Genomic DNA, 17,847 nt, shown 5'->3' with positions numbered 1-17,847 from the left:
CATTATTGTCGGGAGCTTACAATTGACCCTAACTCTATGATTTTTCAGTATCGAGGGGATGACAAAAGTGAAACATGATCGGCGGGGAGGATGAAATGTACTACGCCAGCCTTTCCATATTTGTACAAAGTGGACCTGCTTACCGGTAGGTCGCTTTGAAAGTCTAATATCACAACAGTGTCTTCGAAAGTGCCTAGACTGAGCTATGCATTAGTTGCAAACTACACAGTTATGAACTGCGATTAGTTCACGCTCACTGATTGACTATTCAAGTGCCGTGGAGACGGTCGAAAAAAAAATTATGACAAGCGCATGCATAGTTTCTCCATGGAACTTATGGCTAGAGCCTAGCAAAAAAAACATCCGAGACATAGCAGTACTACACGTACGTCTCAATTGGAATCGTCCTGAATTCATTGGCTGCTGAAAAGTGCGATATGTTACGGCATTCTCGATCTCTGTAAGCTACCAAATCGGGAGATCGATATTTTTCGTTACTTGTGCCGAGTTGTCGCGTTAGCAGGTCGAACGATGCATTCAAGACTCTCAGTTAGCAGGAGCCTTGCAAGGCAAACGAGATCACTGTGGTCGTCTCCTGCAAGATGCGAGGACAAGCCCATCATGAACCGCTACAGCAGGACTGTCACGCAACCAAAAGACCAAGGTGCAAGCCAAGTGAGTCATTCGAGTCAGGTGAGGAATGTGGAGAAACTGATATTCGTAGGCCATGCTGTACGCTACTGAAGGTATCAAAGATGACGAGGACTTTCAAAAGGCCATGGTCGGTGTCGCTAGCGTGTGGTGAGTGTGGAAGTAATCAAATTCTTCCGTGGCCATTCCATTGACTACGGTCAAGGTATGAGGGCAATCCGTAAGGAAGAACGTATGCCATAAATAGATTTTTTTTGGCTAAGGTGCTTTCAGATGCAACCGACACTTGCTTGGCTTGGGGCAGGAAATCAAGAGTTCCTTGGTCGAGTCTGGCCTCATTGGCTACCAGTTTGGTACAGTTGGTGTTAGCGATGGGATCAGCATGGGCACTGCGGGAATGTCATATTCTCTGCAATCGCGCGACCTCATTGCCGATCAAGTAGAGACAGCCGCTGGCGGGCACTGGTTGGATGGAATGGTTGTGGTACCGGGATGTGACAAGAATATGCCAGGTGTCCTGATGGCTCGTGAGTGAGGTACTTTTTTGGATTCACCATGCGTACTGACGTATTATCATACTTGTATAGTTGGACGACTCAACCGTCCGGGTCTTATGGTGTATGGAGGCACGATTCGTGCAGGCTCATGCGCAGGGTCAACCTCAGTTGGATCTTGTTTCCGCATTCCAGGCTTATGGACAATACCTACAAGACGGAAAGACACCGGAAGCAGAAGCCCTCAGGTACGAGACAGTGCGACATGCATGCCCTGGCCCAGGCGCTTGTGGAGGCGTTAGTACCAATGTACCCAGTTCAGCGATAATTTGTTCACAAATTGGCAGATGTACACGGCGAACACCATGGCCAGTGCAGCTGAGGCCCTTGGAATGACTCTTCCTGGCTCTTCGTCGTATCCAGCCGAATCTCAAGAAAAACACGATGAATGTAAGACCGTTGGTGCCGCCATGCGGAATCTCATCGAGAAAAACATTCTGCCCTGCGACATCATGACACGTTCGGCATTCGAGAACGCTATGGTGTGCCATACTTTTTTCAAATTTCACGGTCACTCATACCAAGTTTCAGGTTCTTACCATGATCCTAGGAGGTTCGACTAATGCCGTACTGCATCTTATTGCTATGGCACATGCCGTAGGCATCAAGCTTACTATTGATGATTTCGCACGAGTGTCTGACTCAACACCCTTCCTTGCCGACATCAAACCAAGCGGCAAGTATGTTATGGAAGACATCTACAAAATCGGAGGCATACCCAGTCAGTGATTCCACTACCGCGGTGATTTCCGCGTTCACATATTAATTTTTTTCAACTACAGAGATACTTCATTTCTTGATGAAAAATAATTTCATTGACGGTAACAATATGACGGTCACTGGCGCTACTATAGGCGAGAACCTGGAGCGTTGGGTACATAAACACGGGGAACTCTCCGCTAGTCAGGACGTGATCCGTCCCCTCGACAAGCCTATTAAAGCTACTGGACACATCAGGTTTGTCATTGCTATCTTTCAATAGATATTTTCTCAAATAACCCTAGAATTCTACGTGGTAATTTGGCTCCTGGAGGTGCTGTCGCCAAGATTACCGGAAAGGAAGGTCTTGGGTTTACCGGAAAAGCTCGCACTTTCGACTCAGAGGAGGCCTTTGTCTCCGCCGTTGAGTCTGGCTCAATCAAAAAGGGCGAAAAAACAGTCGTCGTCATGCGCTACCTCGGCCCTAAGGGTGGCCCTGGTGAGTGAATAGTATCTTTGGGGTAATATTAATGCACGGACTATGCAGGTATGCGTGAGATGCTGAAACCCACTAGCTTGATTATGGGCGCTGGCCTAGGTCAGGACGTTGCGTGCCTCACAGATGGACGATTTAGCGGAGGGTTTGTGCCATTTCCATTCACGACGATTTATAGACTGATGGGATATCTATTAGATCTCATGGGTTCTGCATAGGTCACGTCGTCCCTGAAGCCCAGGTCGGTGGACCTATTGCGCTCGTGGAGGATGGTGACACCATTTCTGTCGATGCTGTGGCAAACACCATGGAACTGCACATCTCCTCTGAGGAGATGGAACGCCGTCGGAAAACCTGGGTTGCCCCACCGATCAAGGTCACCCAAGGAACACTCTACAAGTATGTCAAAATGGTCGAAGACGCTAGCCATGGGTGCATCACGGATGGTTAAGATCGGCTATATTCTTTACCCAGTATTCAATGAAAATAAAACAAATCTACTGAAGATGAAGGGATATAGCCAAGGGTCCTTTTAGTGTGCTCGCGAGCTTTTTGTTTTGCGCTTCTTCTCAGCCTTGGGGATTTTAGTTTTCCGCTTCTCACGTGCTTCGGTTTTGACAGCTTTTTTGCGTTCCTGAGTGAAAATCAGCAATATGATTGGCTTCTGATAGAGCGATACTCGCCTTCTTGGCCTCCCGATCTTCGTGCCTGTGGCCCCTAGGTGTGCGAGGGTCGAAGGTGTCCTTGCTCACCTCAGCTGCCTCAGGCTCTCCACTCCCTTCTTCCTCGCTATCGCTCGTGTACTCGCCTTCGTCAACGAGGCCCCCATCCTCTGAAGATCCCTCGCCCTTGAATCGCACATGTGGCCTGACTTCGCCTTCCTGACTCACACCAGAGGTGGGATGCGTCAAACCAATGGTTTCTGCGTAAATCAAATTTTTCCCATCACCCTTCGTCAAAACCTCCACGTCGCGTTCAGCGTCGTATACCTCGTTCAGCGTGCGGGGGATATATGACTGAAGGAAAATATTGTCTTCATGAGTAGCTGATGTGTTCGATAAGGAGATGATATTGTTAGTGCTTCCGTCCATAGATGGGGGGCTTTGTTGTTCTTTGTCGGCTTCTGCTAGCCAGTGCTTCAAAGCGGATCCCTCGTCCTGCCCCTCCTCGACTACGTGCACTCTCGTGATGAAATCGAAGCATCGCCTCAAACCCAGGCACTTTACCCCGAACCTCTCGAAAAAGTCCTCGATATTCTTGATATCGCTCCTCAGGAAGTCGAACGCGCTGGGGTGATCGTGCTCTACAGATTGCGAGACGTCGATAATGCAGAGATGTCCACCGTGAAAGAGAATATTGTATTCGGAAAGATCGGCATGAACAAGTTTGCAAGTGTGGTACATCTTCCGGACATTGAGAATGAGCTCTTCGTACAATGCTGGGTATAATGCAGAGGGGATGTCGGCGTCCTTTAAGCGAGGAGATGCCCTGGCGTCCAAGTGATGGATGAGCGATGGAAGAGACTTGAGCGTGACAAAAAATATTACCAGCCCTCCTCATCACCAAGAAAACCCATTACCAAGATATTTTCCCGGACCTCGATGGGCTCGGGGCATGGTATCCCGGCGGACACAAGTCTCTTGAGATTGCGCATTTCCTTCTCCGCCCACAGACGTACCATCTTGCGTGGATTGCGTCTACTATAGCCGCGTCTGAAGCGATACTCGCCTGTCACATAACGATCGCGGTCCTTGAACACAAGGATTGATGTCTTGTATATTTTGAGGGCAATATGCGTGGAGGTGGGGGTGAGAGCATGATAAACATTTGCCTAAAGACTCTCAGGCTTGTAGGCAAAAACGTCAAGATAAACCCAAATGACCTCACCTCCTTTCCTGTACTAACACATCCATTCACCTCCTGGATGAGTTCTCGTCCGATCATCTTGAAAAGGATGATCCGAGTGCGGGGGTCAAGTACTTGCTCAGATGTGGCGCGATCTGACTTGTCCTTCGCATTCGCATATGAACTAGGACCTTTTCTGTTCACGCTGGCGCCCATGACGTACGGTTGATCAATTTTAGCAATGCGAGACGAGTACTTCGAGAGAACAGCTAGTTGATTGGTAGTTTTGTCCTTTGCATGTGCAGGAACTGCATTCAGGCTGCGTGGCTTATTTACCGCAGGAAGAGGTGCAACGACAGCTGCACGATTAATGGAGGATGGGGTTCCCTGTGCGTTGCCAGTGCGTACAGCGACATGCTGCCGAAGCCGGTTATATTGTTTGGTAAAATCTAGGATGATCAAACATCGGTCGTCGTAAGGGTGGATGCAACTCACCTCGTTCTGCAACCTCCCAATCTTCATCATCTGCTCTGACATCTTCAAAGTCATCTTCGTTTAGCTCGTCTCCGTCATCATCTTCCGAGCTCTCGTCAGACCATGAGAGAAGGTGTTCGTCGTCAATGAAGTATCTGCCTGCGCGCGGATCTTGCTGGTCGTCCACGGCTCGGATAGCGGTCTCACAAGGAGCATCATCAAACTGCCCCTCCACGATGGCTAACTGGTTTTCTGCAGACATGCCGTGGTTTGAAGTACTAGAAATCGATAATCTACCACTTAAATAAAGTTCAAGTTTAAGCAGGGCTGATAAGATAAAACACACGTGACCCATTTGCCTGAATCCTTCGAGTTCAACGTTTACGTGACCAGTGGTACCTCTTGCGCAGCCCATTCAAAGTGAACGTCCCACAACGAATTCTTGACATGGATACCCTCCGACGAAGGAACCCATTCAAACACTCCTCTGAACCCTCTGAATCACATGACACACACGTCCTGGATGAACAAGGTGACGCAGTCAAACCGTTTCGTTGGGTGTCAGAGATGTTGATTTGGTCATTGCAGAACAAAGTGAACTTATCGACAACATTAAGAGTCTGAACGCAACATCAAATAACCAGAACCGCATTGCATTGCAGACTATGCTCGCGCTGTCTTTTATACTGTGAGCACAACACTATGAATGCAACAGTGATACAGGTTCAACGTATATTACCAGGCATATCATTTACATCATCTCCGACTACAACAGTCCATTAATCGTTGTTTTTCCACCAGCCAATAGAACGGAGTCTCCACTCTATCTAAGTCCTGTCTTGACACTCCTCGCAATCATCCTCCATGCAAACGCTGCTCTGCTTACTCACCCCCGGAATTTGGTTCTTGCTAAACGGCGAATAACGCCTCTTCCTTATAGCGTCGCGGTCGGGCTATCAGCAATTGCTCCTACAATCTCGGTTCTGAGCGGGAAAATATGGCAGACCACAGCGTGGTGGTGTACTGCCGCTTTTTTGACTTGGATCGTACATGCATCAAATAAGTGGGTTGTGCAGGAGCAAGAAAGTATATCCGAACTTGAAAGAATGAAGTATATATCTGCTGGGGCGTAGAAAACGCAAGTATGCTTGCTGAAATTGGTTACTTCTTTGTACTCTGACTGACCATTGATTTCGCCAGCCTCGATGTGCCTGCACACCATTTTTCTAGACGTCGTTAATCGTTAGAGGTCATTACACGAGCTGGGGCTGTCCAGTAGCGATGTGAGTACAAAAACCTCTTTTTAGATTGCATCTTGAATGAAGTCCAGATACTATGTACTGTAGTCGGTACAATATTGCTGGGGGCTAGTTTGACGATGTAATAGGCTTTGCTGCAACTACATTCCTTGGCGTTATCTCAATGACCTCGAGCTGATTCGATCCATGATACTATGTAGATGAAAATCAGCGAATTCTTAAAGAATGGGAAGAACCTACGAAATAAATTCTGTCCCTATCAATCCACATCTTTTCAAACCCACGATATCCAAATGCTCTGTCCTGGTTCAACGCAATCTCGACGTATGGCAGGGATGTCGTTAAGCTCTCCCCCGTCTGTGAGTCTGTGATTTCTATCGTAGATGGCTCTTTTACGACTCGTCCTAGACCTTGTCGACGCTCAACAGCTAACGGGCTGAAGTCTATCACATGTAATCTATACTTTTTTGGGGAATGCCAGATGCTAGTCGTGTCATCTTCAGGAAACGCCAGCAATACTCGATTTCCACCAACGGAAATGTTGCGACGGTGAGGTGTCTGGAATGCACGAGTATTTAAAGGGCCCCAGTTTTTCCACGGTATTGCTCCCAGCATCCCCTCAAATAAATCGAGATGGAAGAAAATTCTGGTGGAGATGATGAAGATGAGACTCGGAGAGAATGTGACAACCGATAGTAGTTGATGTTCAGGGTCAGAAGTCCACAACGTTTGTTGGGCTAGTATCTGGGGTCGCGAGCTAGTGTGCAATATCATCCGTTGAGTATATGCACTGTATACTCGCCAGTGATACGGGCAACAAGAAACACGCTAGTAATTGCGGCGCCTGGGACGTGTCCTCGATCAAATAGATCTTGATGACATCACTGAAAACAAGCAACCTGTCGTTTCCGAGGAAGCAAAAATCGATTGCTTCCTCACACGGTGGGTTTATTGTGACACTGAGGAAGCTCTAAATCAAGTGTCAACAGGTCTTTCGACTAGTTCGGACCAAGGCTCACACTGGACGTTGTTGAGTGCTGCCAGTCCCAGATCTGCAATTCCCATAGCCTCTCATCCAAATATTCACTAGTGATCTGTCGAGAGTGCCACAGAGCGATATGCCTTCCGAAATACTTGAGTTTTAATTTCCCCAAATTTGTTGAAGTGCGAGTGCCGCTCTGGATTCCGGGCAACTCTGACCGAAATAATGTCCGTCCGACGGCTTGGGGGTGGATACCTCCTCCATCTAGGGTACCGAGATCGATATAGATTCTCTCGTCATTCCATTGGAAATGATCGTCGACAGTGGCATACGCGATGGCGATGAGATTTTGCATTGGGTCCATGAGCACATCGAAGCCGTATGCATTGGGATCTGAACGCAACGACATCGGAGACCAACCACGCTCAATCGTGTATTGGGAAGGCTTCGGTAGTACCTGGGAAAATTGTGGTCGAGTCTCCATGTCGCTCCCACAGGCAAAGATGCCCGTTAACAACCCACATTTCAGGTATGGAATGGTATAGAAACCTGTTTCGAAAGAGTGGATATCAAATCTGAACCATGCGTGAGCATTATCCCTCAGGAGTTGTAGGCGCTTGGAAATAGGAGTGCGATTATCAAAGGTGTTAGGGACAGGGAGGAGGTGTTGACCGCCAAGCTCCACGATGTACTGAAGCTCGGAGCACGATATGTACGTCTGGCGAAGGGCCTTACATACCTGCAAGAAATCCGTCAGTATCAAGGACGACAACATCAATTACTAGTAGCAGGTTGTAGCTCACGGATATACATCGAAGAATATCTCGGTAAGGAAGAAAACTCAGTATATAAGACTGGAGTTCTTCAGCAAGAGACTGGAAATCGGCTTGGGGCTTCGTCTCCTGTTGGAACATCATTGAAAACAACTTGAAGCTGAGCCGAATTAGCGGCCGATCAGACGCCGTGCCAAGGTGAGGCACAACTTGAAGCATCTAAAGTTCAAACACAACGTAACTCCAGGGTCACAGATCTAGAAGCTAGTGGCACAAGTCTAAGGTTGATGTCGAGGTCTTTTCTAGGGAACAAACGACTAGCTCATGAAGAATTATCCGCGCAGAGGACGCTGCGAAAGGTTCGGCCTGGAAAACTAGAACAATTCTCAACCGAATTATGTCTAATTGCTCATGGCATCCGGTAAGCCTTGGTAGTCGCGAAAACACGTGGGTTGACATGGTGGGCTCTGCAGATCTGCTTGCTTAGTGGACGCGTTCGCTGTACAGGACCCCGTTAGCTTGTTTTCTCGCGTATTGGCTGGCTTGCGGTCGAAGGTACGCTTTGATCAGGGATATACTGCAGCACAATTTATCGAAAGCGGATGAATCAGAGCGCGACTTTTGCTGATATTGTCCATTGGTACGATCCTTCGTCACTTCAGTCGTTCATCGTAAATTCTCGCATCCTGCGAGCCTTCGCTCGAACATTGTTGGAGGACAATACTGCGGTCACATATATTCTCCTTGATGTATTCCCTACACTGGTGAGTACTACGCAGACTGCGTGGAAACACCTCAACTTCCGAGCCACATCTCAATGCCTCCTACCAGCTGTATAGCACGCCAAAGACAGTGCTGAACGTTATATGCGCCATGAATGCAGACATGCTAGAATCTCAAGCCAAGGTCTCATTTTCCTTCGTTGATGGTTTGACACAAGACAATCTTGTTCCTCTGGCTGCGACTTTGATCGGTTATCCGGTCGCATATGTCCCCGTCTCGGCTGATCAGACCTCATTCCTGAGCGGACAACCTTTGGACGTTTATGAAGCAATTGTTGTCCCCGCGACGCCACGTGTATCTTCGCTGCAAGGCTCTAATCAGTCGCATACTCTACTCAAGTTCTCCTGTCTGTGTTTGCTCGCGGAGACGAACCGTGAACTACTTCCGGAACGCGTTACAAAACGCATCCAATCACAGTTCTCAGAAAGCCTTTCTTCCATTGGGTCATCGCTCTTGGTTCATCATCACGTGGAGGTTGTGGACCGTGTTGCGCTTTAAATATTTCCTCAAGATGATGCAAAGATGTATAATTCAAGTTAATCGACATCAACATTGACTATCTTGATGTCTTCAAATGGCTTGTCCATCTTATTCGTCTTCACGTTTTCGATATTATGGATGACCTCCAATCCAGAGAAAACGCGTCCGAAGATCGTATGCTTCTTGTCTAACCATGGAGTGGCTGTGGTAGTAATGAAGAACTGTGAGCCGTTTGTATTGGGACCTGCGTTTGCCATGCTGGCGGTATACGGGCTGTAATACAGTCAATTAGCCATGGAAATTTGACTTTGGAACAAACGCCAAATAATTACCGGTCATGTTTCAAATCTGGAGAGAACTCATCTTCAAATTCCCTGTCCCAAATCGACGTCCCCCCTGTGCCGTCGCCCAATGGGTCTCCAGTCTGGATCATGAACTTCGGAATGACCCTGTGGAAAATAACACCCTCGAAGTAACCACTCCGTGCATGGCCAACAAAGTTCTCCACAGCCTTGGGAGACTGTTGGGGAAATAGGCGCATATGTATGTCGCCCATGGAAGTGTGAATCACTGCAGATGAAGCCAAAGGTGATGGTCCTGATCTGGTAAGGGCAGTCGCAGAGGCAATGGACTGTTCTTCACGCGTCGGTCGTTCATTAAAGACATCTCTGTCGTGTATTTTGTTGTCTCTGTAATACAGATATGAAGACGTAGCGCAGCCAGATGATGAAGTGCTTACTCTGGCTCGGATCGGGTAAAGAGATAGAAGCGCTGGCGTTTATACCCCATGCACAAGAGGGTCGGGTCTCGAATGCCCTTATTGGCAAGCATGGGATTCGCAGATGCTGTCATCGCCTATAAAAGTTGCTCGTCAGTGCCCCTTGATCATGAATAGGCACATACAGGCGCTAGCCCTTTCTTTGCAGGCGCTCCTTGATACAATGCAAGGTTCATCCATCGAACTGATTCATCCTTTCCTAGTAGCCGCGCAACACGGTTCGTTACCGTGTTGACCACTTAGAAACCATAAGATGTCAGTTTTGAGTCTGCCAAACAAAGTCATTTCCAACCTTTGATTCCGAGCAAGGTTGGATACAAAACAAATGCCCCGCTTTCGTCCCACACTGCATTGGTCGACATTGCAGGAATCCGTCCATCAGGACCTGGCATCTCGAGCTCCCTTTCCACTGCCAGCCGCCTACCAAACTCCATGTCCTCTACGCGATGGATCGAAGTGCTGGCCTGTTGCATTTCCTGGATTGCTGTCAATGACTCGTCGTACTTTCGAGTAAGTTTGCCTTTCAGGAAAAAAAATATACGGATTTGACGATCTGGAAGAGAAAATGTCACAAAGGAAGAGGAATCAGGTGAAAGCGTTATGCAAGCAGGGATTGATTTTGTCTAGAGAAAACTCAGCAAATGCTACAAGATGGAAAAGCTCATTTACCTTTTTGAACTCGTAGAGGTCCGTCGAAGACTTTAATGACCACATGCCGGGTATATTTTTCGGTGGTTCGAAAGGTTCAAATGGTTGCCAGTACTCGATGAAACCGTTTTCATCACCAGAAATCACGGTATCATAGCGGTCGCTGTACTAAAACCATGACCGTCACATCAGGCGCTTCGTTCAAATAGGGGAGGCTCACCGCCATCAAATGCACAGGGAAACGATGAAGCTTTTCAATTGTCAGCAGTGGGGTGTCATTACCGCGACCATCATAAAGCCATATGGTGCCCGTCCCTTGCTCCGAGCTATATACTTTGTTAGAAGTTAACAAGAAAATCGCGCAAGACACTTACATTGCCAGCAGGCCTTGTGCTTGCCCTCGTCTGTGTACCCAACAACAAGCGTGAGGGGTAAACCCGAGCTTTAACATGTTGATCATGTCTGCTTGCTAGTCAGCGCCAAGATGAATAAACGTGGGCCACTTGCGCACCAAAGTTGAGCACATCGAATACTTTTGCAGACCCATCTTCTGAGATACTTGCAAAAAGTTGTCCATCTGCACTTGCTGAGACTCCGGTGACAGGGCTCGTGTGTGCACGAAAGTGTTTCACAAATTCGATGCCCTCGTCCTGCTTCTTCCAGAATTTTAGATGTCCGTCAACCGATGTAGTAATGATAAAGCCTGTCCTGTTTCGAATTTGAGATATTCGCTGTATAAATATTCTCTGGAACTCACTTCGTGACAACAACAAAGCTCAGGAAGTCGCGGTGCATGTAGCTTTTGTAGTACTGTTCAGCATCTGGGAGGTGGTCCAGGTACAGTTTCTCGTGAGGGACCACTAGCATTGAGTTGTAAGCCCATGATCCATAGACTGACAAGTATACAGCCCACCTCTGCGCTTCCTTTTGGATCCACCGTTGGCGCTGGCAGGTAGAGGCATAGGACCAACATCATCATCGCTGTCGTCCTGATTTATCTCTGCGTCGACAGCTGGCATAGGACTATCTTCGCCATCCTGCACACGACCTGTATCATCGTCCGAGTTTCTATCACGCTTGCCAAGCACGGTTGTATCCTGCTCTGTGTCAGACATGAAATCCAGTGACCGTAAGTAACCAGTGAGCGAGAATGAGAGTGTGCCCACGTGACTGTTCTCAATGTGAACGCGTTTGTTTGGATTCAAAGCCTTTGCCAAACAACCGCTACCACACTCGGATCCACAAACCACGTTTCAATAACATGTCTGATAGCCCAAGTGACTTCCTCGACAGTGTCGAAGGGGAGATTGTTTTCTTCCGATCTGTAATGAAGGCTCGGCCAGTTGGCCTTCACAAGCATTTTCACGTATTAGCCATTCGCAATGCAATACACAATGAAACTGGACGTGTACTACCCGTCGAGAGTATTTGGGTAAAGTTGAAAACGTGTTATGATCTTGATGCCCTAGAGACAGCGGTGAGCTGCACAGCGCTTTCGGTTTTGTTTTTACTTGTCTCAGTACGCGCCAGGAAATTGATGGTTTCGATACGCCAACCTCGAGCCAGAATTCAACACCGCACCTCGTACGATCGCCTTCGCCTTCCCAGAACCTCTCACGACATCCTTTCTTTCGAGATGAATATTCTCTTCCTAATGAGGATGGTTTTAATAGTCTCGTCTCAGAGCGTCGAATACGCGCAACGGCCTCCCTTCCATCATCAACGCCCGCACCATCCCCGCGCCAGCCCAGTAAACCGAAGAAGACCAAGACCACGAAACGTAGTAAGAGCAAGGCGGATATGGCTGGCCTGGTAGGGGGCGATAGCGATAGCAGTGCACTCACGCAGGAGAGTGGAGATGAGGGTGCTGGGATCACTCCTAGCGTCATCACAGGCACTGATGCAGGCACGGACTACGAAGAGGACAATACGGACGTGCAAGAAACATCACCTGGTAAATCCTTTTCGCTCTTGGCTTATTCTCGGCTGATGTATACAGGTCAATTGAAAGCGGGACGAGGACGTGTCAAACAGCTTGCTCGAGGAGGGGCCGTGGGACGAGCTAGGGCAGGGTCAGCGAGCAATGCCCGGGGAAACAAGAAACGAAAGAAGTAGCATTTCGTGTTCATTATCATATTTGCTTATCATGCCTCTACCCGTTTGCTCTGACGACAGGCATGCCCTTATCAGGGATACAATATTGTGTCCAATCTTGTAAGTGCCGTTGCCGATACTAATGCCGACTGTAGCATTGCGAACATCGGTGCACTGGATTGAGGCCAAGATACAGACGAGCTCAGTGTCGCCCACTTCAACCAGGCAGACCGGAATGGGCGGTTTATCAACATAGAAGATGGACATAAAAGCCAACGTCATGCATAGTCTACATACGAAGATATCATCTTTCTGCAACGCACGTGAGTCCAGGTCACTGGTGGAAGAAGTACGCTCGTCTCCCCGACCCCGTATCTAATCTCAAACGAACTCCTGAAAAAGACATCAGGTTCAGTTCAACTTGATGCAAAATTAGCGATAAAGCATTGATATGATCAATCTGTTGAAACATCCATCTTCACAATCCCTTCCTCTATCGTCGACCGCTTGTTCCTTCTCTCCGTTATAAACGCATCGATTTGTGCTTTAAGTTCCACATCTACCACATCACGTCAAGCATAGCAAACGCGCATTACAAAAAACAACGTACTGGGGATAACATCCTCTATCACCATCGGCACCCGATTGAAAGGATCTTTGGAGTCAGAGAGTAGATGAGACTTGATAGTCGAGCGATCTATGATGGCACGAGAAGATGGAAGTGTGACTGGATCACGCATGATCGTAGCCATGAGAGGGTCTGATGAATTCGTCGTGAGCCATTTTCCATGACGAGGCACAAGGTGAAATAAACCAACCCAAAAACTCCTCCGGAATCTCACCCAAATCTTCCTCTGCCTCAATTGTAGTTTTCATCTCCTCCACCTTGGACATAAAAGACCTCACAACCCCAATCTCAGCCTCGGTCTTCAACGGCACCCGTCTAGCAGTCTCCATCGCCGCCTCAAACAGCTCCTTCTTGTAACTTCTTCCGTCGCTTGCAACAGCTCTCACAAACTCCTCTTGATCGCTGAGGTTGATGTATACTTGCAAAATATCGCTCAGGAGCTGACGAGGATTGAACTTGTATTTCTCTGGGTCTTGTACCCTCAACTCGCCGCACTTGGGCCCAACGAGCGCGTCGAGGTTGTAATCCAGCATAGCCGCGAGTTTGTCCACGATTTCGGGCATCATGAATGGCCCCTTAGTTTCTGCTGTGAAATCTTTCAAAAGACCGACGGTAGATCTGCCCAGCGTGGTATACCCAGACGCATGCCGCTCGAGGCCGCGGAGCGTACCTTCGCGTTCACGTCGGTACTGCTGAGGACGAGCGTTCCAAGCGGTTTGGTCACGCATCTCGGTCTGGATGTTGTGGATCTGCGTGAGCTCGCTGAGAGACTCGTCCATGAGATAGGTGACGTCGTTAATCATGAGGTTGATGAACCGGATGAACTTGTCGACGTTCCTAGAGGATAACATTGGTCTTGCGTGAATATTATGGAGGAAAATAACATACTGAGCTTCCTTATTCAATGCATCTCTGTGAACAGGATTATCCCAAACCGCTTTCAAAATGTAAGCGATATTCCTCCTCGCATCTGAGTTATCAATGTTCTCAGATTCTATCTACTCATTGAAAAATCGCACGCACTGAATTTGTCATAAAACTGCGAACTAGCACCGGTCTGCTCGACCTCTGAAAAAAACATCATGAGAAACGCTCGTCCAGCTTTTGACAAGACACACCAATATAGAAATGAGTCAACGCCGGTATTAAGTTCTTGAGCGCGACGGGGTGCGTGTTCAGCGTGTGTCCCAGAATACCGTGCCTGTCGTTCCCGTACGGCAACACACCGTAAAATACCGCCTGTTTCATATCCACAACGTCAGCGAATTTTCATGGCAGTAAGCGAAACGGGGAAACGCACCTCGTTAATCTTAGCTTTCAAGAACGGGTTCTTGATGTACCATGTCGAAGTAAGGAACGTCAGCGCAAAGATCACAAGCTCGTCCTTTCCAGACAAGTCAAGACTCTCTGGCGAGTGCCTTCAAGCCCATCAACTGCCATGCGCATTTCACAAAAGCGACGAAAAACATACCGCACGACAAACAAAAAGAACTCTACCACATCCTCAATAATAAACTCCGGAAGGACTCGGAACGTCATCGGAACGTCCTTCGGAAGGGGCAGCCTGCCAAAGAATGTCGCGCATCAGCCATCACGCCAAAAAAAAACTTCTTATTCAAAGCTGAGAAACGCACTCAACGACAGGATTCGGATGCGCCCCCTGCGGATCGACACTCCGGATCAACCAAGTCGACGCAAAGTTTGTGAACCCTATATACCGGAACACAAGCTCAGGGTCGAGCAGCTGAACGCGGTACGCAAGTTGTTGGGACTGGATCTTTGACATTTCGTTCTTTTTTTCGTGAGATATTGTTATACTCAAGCCATGGGATTAGTGCGTGAAAAATACGTACCTTGGCATTGTCGATGGCTGCTTGCGCGTGTGCTTGTTGAGGGGTCTACAGATACAACATGAGGCCATTATGCATGATCATCGAAGAAAAAATACGCGCCCCCATCCACGACCCATCCCCAGCAATCATATCATGATGCCTCTGGTAATCATCAAGAGTCTTCCCCAAGTCCTCGTACACCTGGATCGTGCGTATGTATCCATAGTGTCCTAGCGCATTGCAGAGATAGAAAATGTCGGAGATGAAGTTGGGCGTTGCGGCTGAGGCGGTCAAGGTGATAAGATTTAGATGCGAAGTGTGTGCGAGCATACAGTTGCATTGCGTGTCGAGATTTTTTTTTGGTGGAGCATAGCCATCAATAGGGAAACATGCTAAGGTGAGGGAACACCCACCCTTTGACTTGCTCTCCTCGACCCATTGGGCAGCTTCATCGCTCGTCGCTTTGATCCTCGTTTCTTCCTTCAGATCAATTCGGGTAGACACCGAAAAATAATAGGGGTCTATGCGGTCCATCTGTGCTCACAGAACAGCATCCAAAATGCATGCAATCACACAATAACGTTTACAGGAATAGAAGAATAGTAGCAAGTCATGAGGGAGTCTGGAATTCATTGAGGATAAACGGACAAACCTTTGTATACCTTGCGTCCATAAAGGGCTCCGCGAATCTCAGCAGCACGCTCTGTAGATTGACCATGAAGCTGTCGGACGCGACTGTGTCGGGTTCAACCTGCGCAAGTGCTGATTAGCATCCCTGTGCACAGGAAGGAAAGAGAACATACCTGCATTCCTGCACGTTTTACGTTGAGACGTACTACCGTTGCAAAGTATTCTAATACCCGCTCACGCGCCTCGGGAGACGTGCGCACAAGGGTGTTAAATATTTGGAAGAGGGAGGACTGAACCACAGGTGCGAATAAAAAGGACCCGAAAGTGAGCAAATAATACAGGGAACCATGAGCCAAAATTACTCGCCTGCAAACTCTTCAATGTCCCTCTCAAACTCGCATTCGACGATTCAACATCCGCACGACTGCGTTTCGTCGGGTCGCTAAAGTATGTCTGCGCAATACCTGGCTGTTGGCGCACGACGTAAGTCAGACACGTCATCATCCACACGCATCACGGCACAACACTCACCCACTCCCGACTGAATGTCCCCAACCTCAGCAGCGGGCCCATGAGAGACAGCCTCTCAAAGTTCGCAGCCGTCACTTCCACCCCGAAACCCTCACCGAGCCATTGCGGCATTTTCGTGATCATCTCCGCGATGGGCTTTACTCCAACGAGGGCTTCCATGCCGCCTATGACGCCGCGCCATGCTGAGTCCCCGCCGCTTCCGCCGATGCCCTCGGATGGTATGATAAGGGAGTGCGCGACGAGGGTGCTGATGAGGGTGCTCAGTGTGCTTAAAAGTTCATCCTGGAGGAAGAAATAAGTTTGAGCTTGAGGGAATGTATGTGTTCTACGATAGAATGTTGTGAGGTAAAACCACACGCACTGGGTCTGTAAAGCGAGCTGCAAGGTCCTGCAAGAACGGCTGAATCTCTGTGGGAGCCAGCGTGGTTTGAGGGGTGGCTGTGGATGCATACAGAGGCGTAGAAAGGGTAGAAAGGGAGAGCAGGGGTGTGAGCAGCTCGTGTGAACCGAGGGTTGATAGCGGGCGACTATAAATTTAAGAGAAAGTAAAGTTGAAACAGGCGGAAGAGAGAAAGGGTAACTATTCAGTGACACGTCAATTAAATATGAGGAGAACGCACTCGGCGGGTTGTGGGAACATATCTGGCTCCTGAAGGCTAAGACCTGTGTAACTGATGATGAGGTCTCTGAGCTTGTCGAGGAGTACAGTGGCCTGCTGGGTTTCAGAGACGGGGTTCTGGGATTTTGTGAGATGATTTATTAAGGTGTAGAAGAGGTGAGAGCACCTTCTTGAGTAAAGTTGATTTGGCAGTGTTGATACGCTTCCAGCAGCCTACAAGATACTCGAAGACGGACTGAGGAGGGAGAGAGGCAAGTACTGAAACATATTCGAGGTCATCGCTGCATTTACGACTTGGTCAGTGATCGTTTACAACTCAGGCGGTGATCGAGTGCAAACGTTTGAATAGGATCGATGAATGAGATATGAAAATGAATGATAAGAGGCGACCGAAGAAAGAAACTTACGACATGGCCTGGGCATCAAGCTCGAGGCGAGTGATGAGGAGTCGATCCACGATATCGCTCGTAAGAGTCATGTGGGCTATTAAAGCTACATCGGTGAAACAAGTGGATTATATATAAGACGTACAGTAACCCTCAGACTCAAGTTCAGCTTGAAGATGCTTGAGCCACACGAGATCATACTCGTTTGCCTCGGCAATTGATTTCTGTTCACCAATGAGGTACAATTACAACGGCAAAGAAGCGGAGAGCATACGCTAAGTGTAACCTTGAGGACTGTAGATATTGTGTCGTTCTCCCATGTTTGGTAATCGACTTTGGGAGCAGGCGCGGCGGACTTCCTCTTCAAAGGGACATTACGTTGAGGGGGCGGAGTTGTTGATTGGGGTGGAATGAAAGGAGGTTTTTGTTTTGGGTGTGGAAGCTGGGCTACGGGGGTTGAAGGCCCAGGAGAGGCGGGCGAAGGGGTTGGTGAATTAGATGTAGATCCCGCCTGTAACTTTGCAAGGCGCTTTGCTCGGATCTGGTGCACGAATGATCAGTTATCTTCAGCATAAATAAACGAAATAACCATACACGATCAGCATCAGTGGGTTCACTCATCGTCCAGGTCGTCAACTAAATTGTAACTTGGTACACTGCTAGATGCCCTTTATATCAACACGTGACTAGAGTTTGTCTCCTTTA

At 48.3% G+C, this 17,847-nt stretch overlaps 8 protein-coding genes across 8 annotated transcripts; 4 read left to right on the top strand and 4 right to left on the bottom strand.

Annotated features, from left to right (window-relative positions):
- Positions 1–460: 460 nt before the first annotated feature.
- BJ212DRAFT_1330177 (dihydroxy-acid/6-phosphogluconate dehydratase) lies at positions 461–2,907 on the top strand. The gene is made up of 11 exons (XM_041334719.1): positions 461–675; positions 725–798; positions 925–1,178; positions 1,239–1,267; positions 1,305–1,442; positions 1,493–1,687; positions 1,737–1,926; positions 1,988–2,162; positions 2,210–2,403; positions 2,452–2,545; positions 2,599–2,907. Exons 1-11 carry the CDS (start codon positions 532–534, stop codon positions 2,849–2,851), a joined length of 1,740 nt encoding a protein of 579 aa, XP_041197143.1. The 5' UTR covers positions 461–531; the 3' UTR covers positions 2,852–2,907.
- BJ212DRAFT_1330174 (RIO1 family-domain-containing protein) lies at positions 2,908–5,035 on the bottom strand. Its single transcript, XM_041334718.1, has 5 exons — positions 4,741–5,035; positions 4,288–4,694; positions 3,948–4,231; positions 3,084–3,888; positions 2,908–3,034 (listed from the first exon to the last, which is right to left on the bottom strand). The coding sequence occupies exons 1-5, from the start codon at positions 4,979–4,981 to the stop codon at positions 2,933–2,935; spliced, it is 1,839 nt and encodes a 612-aa protein (XP_041197142.1). The 5' UTR covers positions 4,982–5,035; the 3' UTR covers positions 2,908–2,932.
- Positions 5,036–5,085: 50 nt separating this feature from the next.
- On the top strand, positions 5,086–6,203 carry BJ212DRAFT_824717 (uncharacterized protein). The gene is made up of 5 exons (XM_041344152.1): positions 5,086–5,251; positions 5,308–5,407; positions 5,462–5,861; positions 5,920–6,002; positions 6,179–6,203. Exons 1-3 carry the CDS (start codon positions 5,167–5,169, stop codon positions 5,850–5,852), a joined length of 576 nt encoding a protein of 191 aa, XP_041197141.1. The 5' UTR covers positions 5,086–5,166; the 3' UTR covers positions 5,853–5,861; positions 5,920–6,002; positions 6,179–6,203.
- Positions 6,087–7,874, bottom strand: BJ212DRAFT_1477149 (uncharacterized protein; the record flags this gene model as incomplete). The annotated part of the gene is made up of 5 exons (XM_041339500.1): positions 6,087–6,170; positions 6,219–6,735; positions 6,806–6,948; positions 6,998–7,699; positions 7,764–7,874. 5 exons carry the CDS (start codon positions 7,872–7,874, stop codon positions 6,087–6,089), a joined length of 1,557 nt encoding a protein of 518 aa, XP_041197140.1.
- An 80-nt stretch (positions 7,875–7,954) lies between these two features.
- On the top strand, positions 7,955–9,196 carry BJ212DRAFT_824419 (uncharacterized protein). The gene is made up of 5 exons (XM_041344151.1): positions 7,955–8,154; positions 8,207–8,288; positions 8,345–8,497; positions 8,565–9,097; positions 9,151–9,196. The coding sequence occupies exons 1-4, from the start codon at positions 8,021–8,023 to the stop codon at positions 9,012–9,014; spliced, it is 819 nt and encodes a 272-aa protein (XP_041197139.1). The 5' UTR covers positions 7,955–8,020; the 3' UTR covers positions 9,015–9,097; positions 9,151–9,196.
- BJ212DRAFT_1444982 (uncharacterized protein) lies at positions 9,053–11,537 on the bottom strand (the record flags this gene model as incomplete). Its single annotated transcript, XM_041338040.1, has 11 exons — positions 9,053–9,269; positions 9,329–9,685; positions 9,736–9,851; positions 9,900–10,012; positions 10,067–10,397; positions 10,444–10,590; positions 10,643–10,748; positions 10,797–10,884; positions 10,934–11,130; positions 11,180–11,282; positions 11,336–11,537. 11 exons carry the CDS (start codon positions 11,535–11,537, stop codon positions 9,053–9,055), a joined length of 1,977 nt encoding a protein of 658 aa, XP_041197138.1.
- Positions 11,538–11,683: 146 nt separating this feature from the next.
- On the top strand, positions 11,684–12,537 carry BJ212DRAFT_1477146 (chromatin modification-related protein EAF7-domain-containing protein; the record flags this gene model as incomplete). The annotated part of the gene is made up of 3 exons (XM_041339499.1): positions 11,684–11,899; positions 11,953–12,376; positions 12,422–12,537. The coding sequence occupies 3 exons, from the start codon at positions 11,684–11,686 to the stop codon at positions 12,535–12,537; spliced, it is 756 nt and encodes a 251-aa protein (XP_041197137.1).
- Positions 12,538–12,971: 434 nt separating this feature from the next.
- On the bottom strand, positions 12,972–17,763 carry BJ212DRAFT_1444980 (ubiquitin elongating factor core-domain-containing protein; the record flags this gene model as incomplete). The annotated part of the gene is made up of 23 exons (XM_041338039.1): positions 12,972–13,075; positions 13,127–13,276; positions 13,335–13,981; positions 14,033–14,114; positions 14,168–14,212; positions 14,263–14,383; positions 14,445–14,562; positions 14,616–14,708; positions 14,779–14,936; positions 14,998–15,042; positions 15,097–15,257; positions 15,390–15,510; positions 15,629–15,727; positions 15,780–15,896; positions 15,973–16,074; positions 16,138–16,419; positions 16,499–16,664; positions 16,758–16,873; positions 16,923–17,037; positions 17,164–17,239; positions 17,288–17,366; positions 17,417–17,683; positions 17,737–17,763. The coding sequence occupies 23 exons, from the start codon at positions 17,761–17,763 to the stop codon at positions 12,972–12,974; spliced, it is 3,291 nt and encodes a 1,096-aa protein (XP_041197136.1).
- Positions 17,764–17,847: the final 84 nt, after the last annotated feature.

The sequence above is a fragment of the Suillus subaureus genome (genome assembly GCF_016647635.1).
Source record: "Suillus subaureus strain MN1 chromosome Unknown BJ212scaffold_5, whole genome shotgun sequence".
NCBI lineage: Eukaryota > Fungi > Basidiomycota > Agaricomycetes > Boletales > Suillaceae > Suillus > Suillus subaureus.
The sequence above is the reverse complement of the archived record's forward strand: the minus strand, read 5'-3'. Positions and strand labels throughout refer to the sequence as shown.

Excerpts from the sequence above, each read along its gene's own strand:
- BJ212DRAFT_1330177 (XM_041334719.1), top strand. The coding sequence starts at position 532 with ATGCATTCAAGACTCTCAGTTAGCAGGAGCCTTGCAAGGCAAACGAGA. Across the intron at positions 1,179-1,238 it reads GCCAGGTGTCCTGATGGCTC|TTGGACGACTCAACCGTCCG; the intron begins GTGAGTGAGGTA and ends ATACTTGTATAG. Across the intron at positions 2,546-2,598 it reads GATGGACGATTTAGCGGAGG|ATCTCATGGGTTCTGCATAG; the intron begins GTTTGTGCCATT and ends GATATCTATTAG.
- BJ212DRAFT_1330174 (XM_041334718.1), bottom strand. The coding sequence starts at position 4,981 with ATGTCTGCAGAAAACCAGTTAGCCATCGTGGAGGGGCAGTTTGATGAT. Across the intron at positions 4,232-4,287 it reads GTGTTAGTACAGGAAAGGAG|GCAAATGTTTATCATGCTCT; the intron begins GTGAGGTCATTT and ends GAGAGTCTTTAG. Across the intron at positions 3,035-3,083 it reads AAGATCGGGAGGCCAAGAAG|GAACGCAAAAAAGCTGTCAA; the intron begins GCGAGTATCGCT and ends ATTTTCACTCAG.
- BJ212DRAFT_824717 (XM_041344152.1), top strand. The coding sequence starts at position 5,167 with ATGGATACCCTCCGACGAAGGAACCCATTCAAACACTCCTCTGAACCC. Across the intron at positions 5,252-5,307 it reads ACACGTCCTGGATGAACAAG|AACAAAGTGAACTTATCGAC; the intron begins GTGACGCAGTCA and ends TGGTCATTGCAG. Across the intron at positions 5,408-5,461 it reads CTCGCGCTGTCTTTTATACT|GCATATCATTTACATCATCT; the intron begins GTGAGCACAACA and ends GTATATTACCAG.
- BJ212DRAFT_824419 (XM_041344151.1), top strand. The coding sequence starts at position 8,021 with ATGTCGAGGTCTTTTCTAGGGAACAAACGACTAGCTCATGAAGAATTA. Across the intron at positions 8,289-8,344 it reads TGGCTGGCTTGCGGTCGAAG|AGCGCGACTTTTGCTGATAT; the intron begins GTACGCTTTGAT and ends CGGATGAATCAG. Across the intron at positions 8,498-8,564 it reads TTGATGTATTCCCTACACTG|CTGTATAGCACGCCAAAGAC; the intron begins GTGAGTACTACG and ends GCCTCCTACCAG.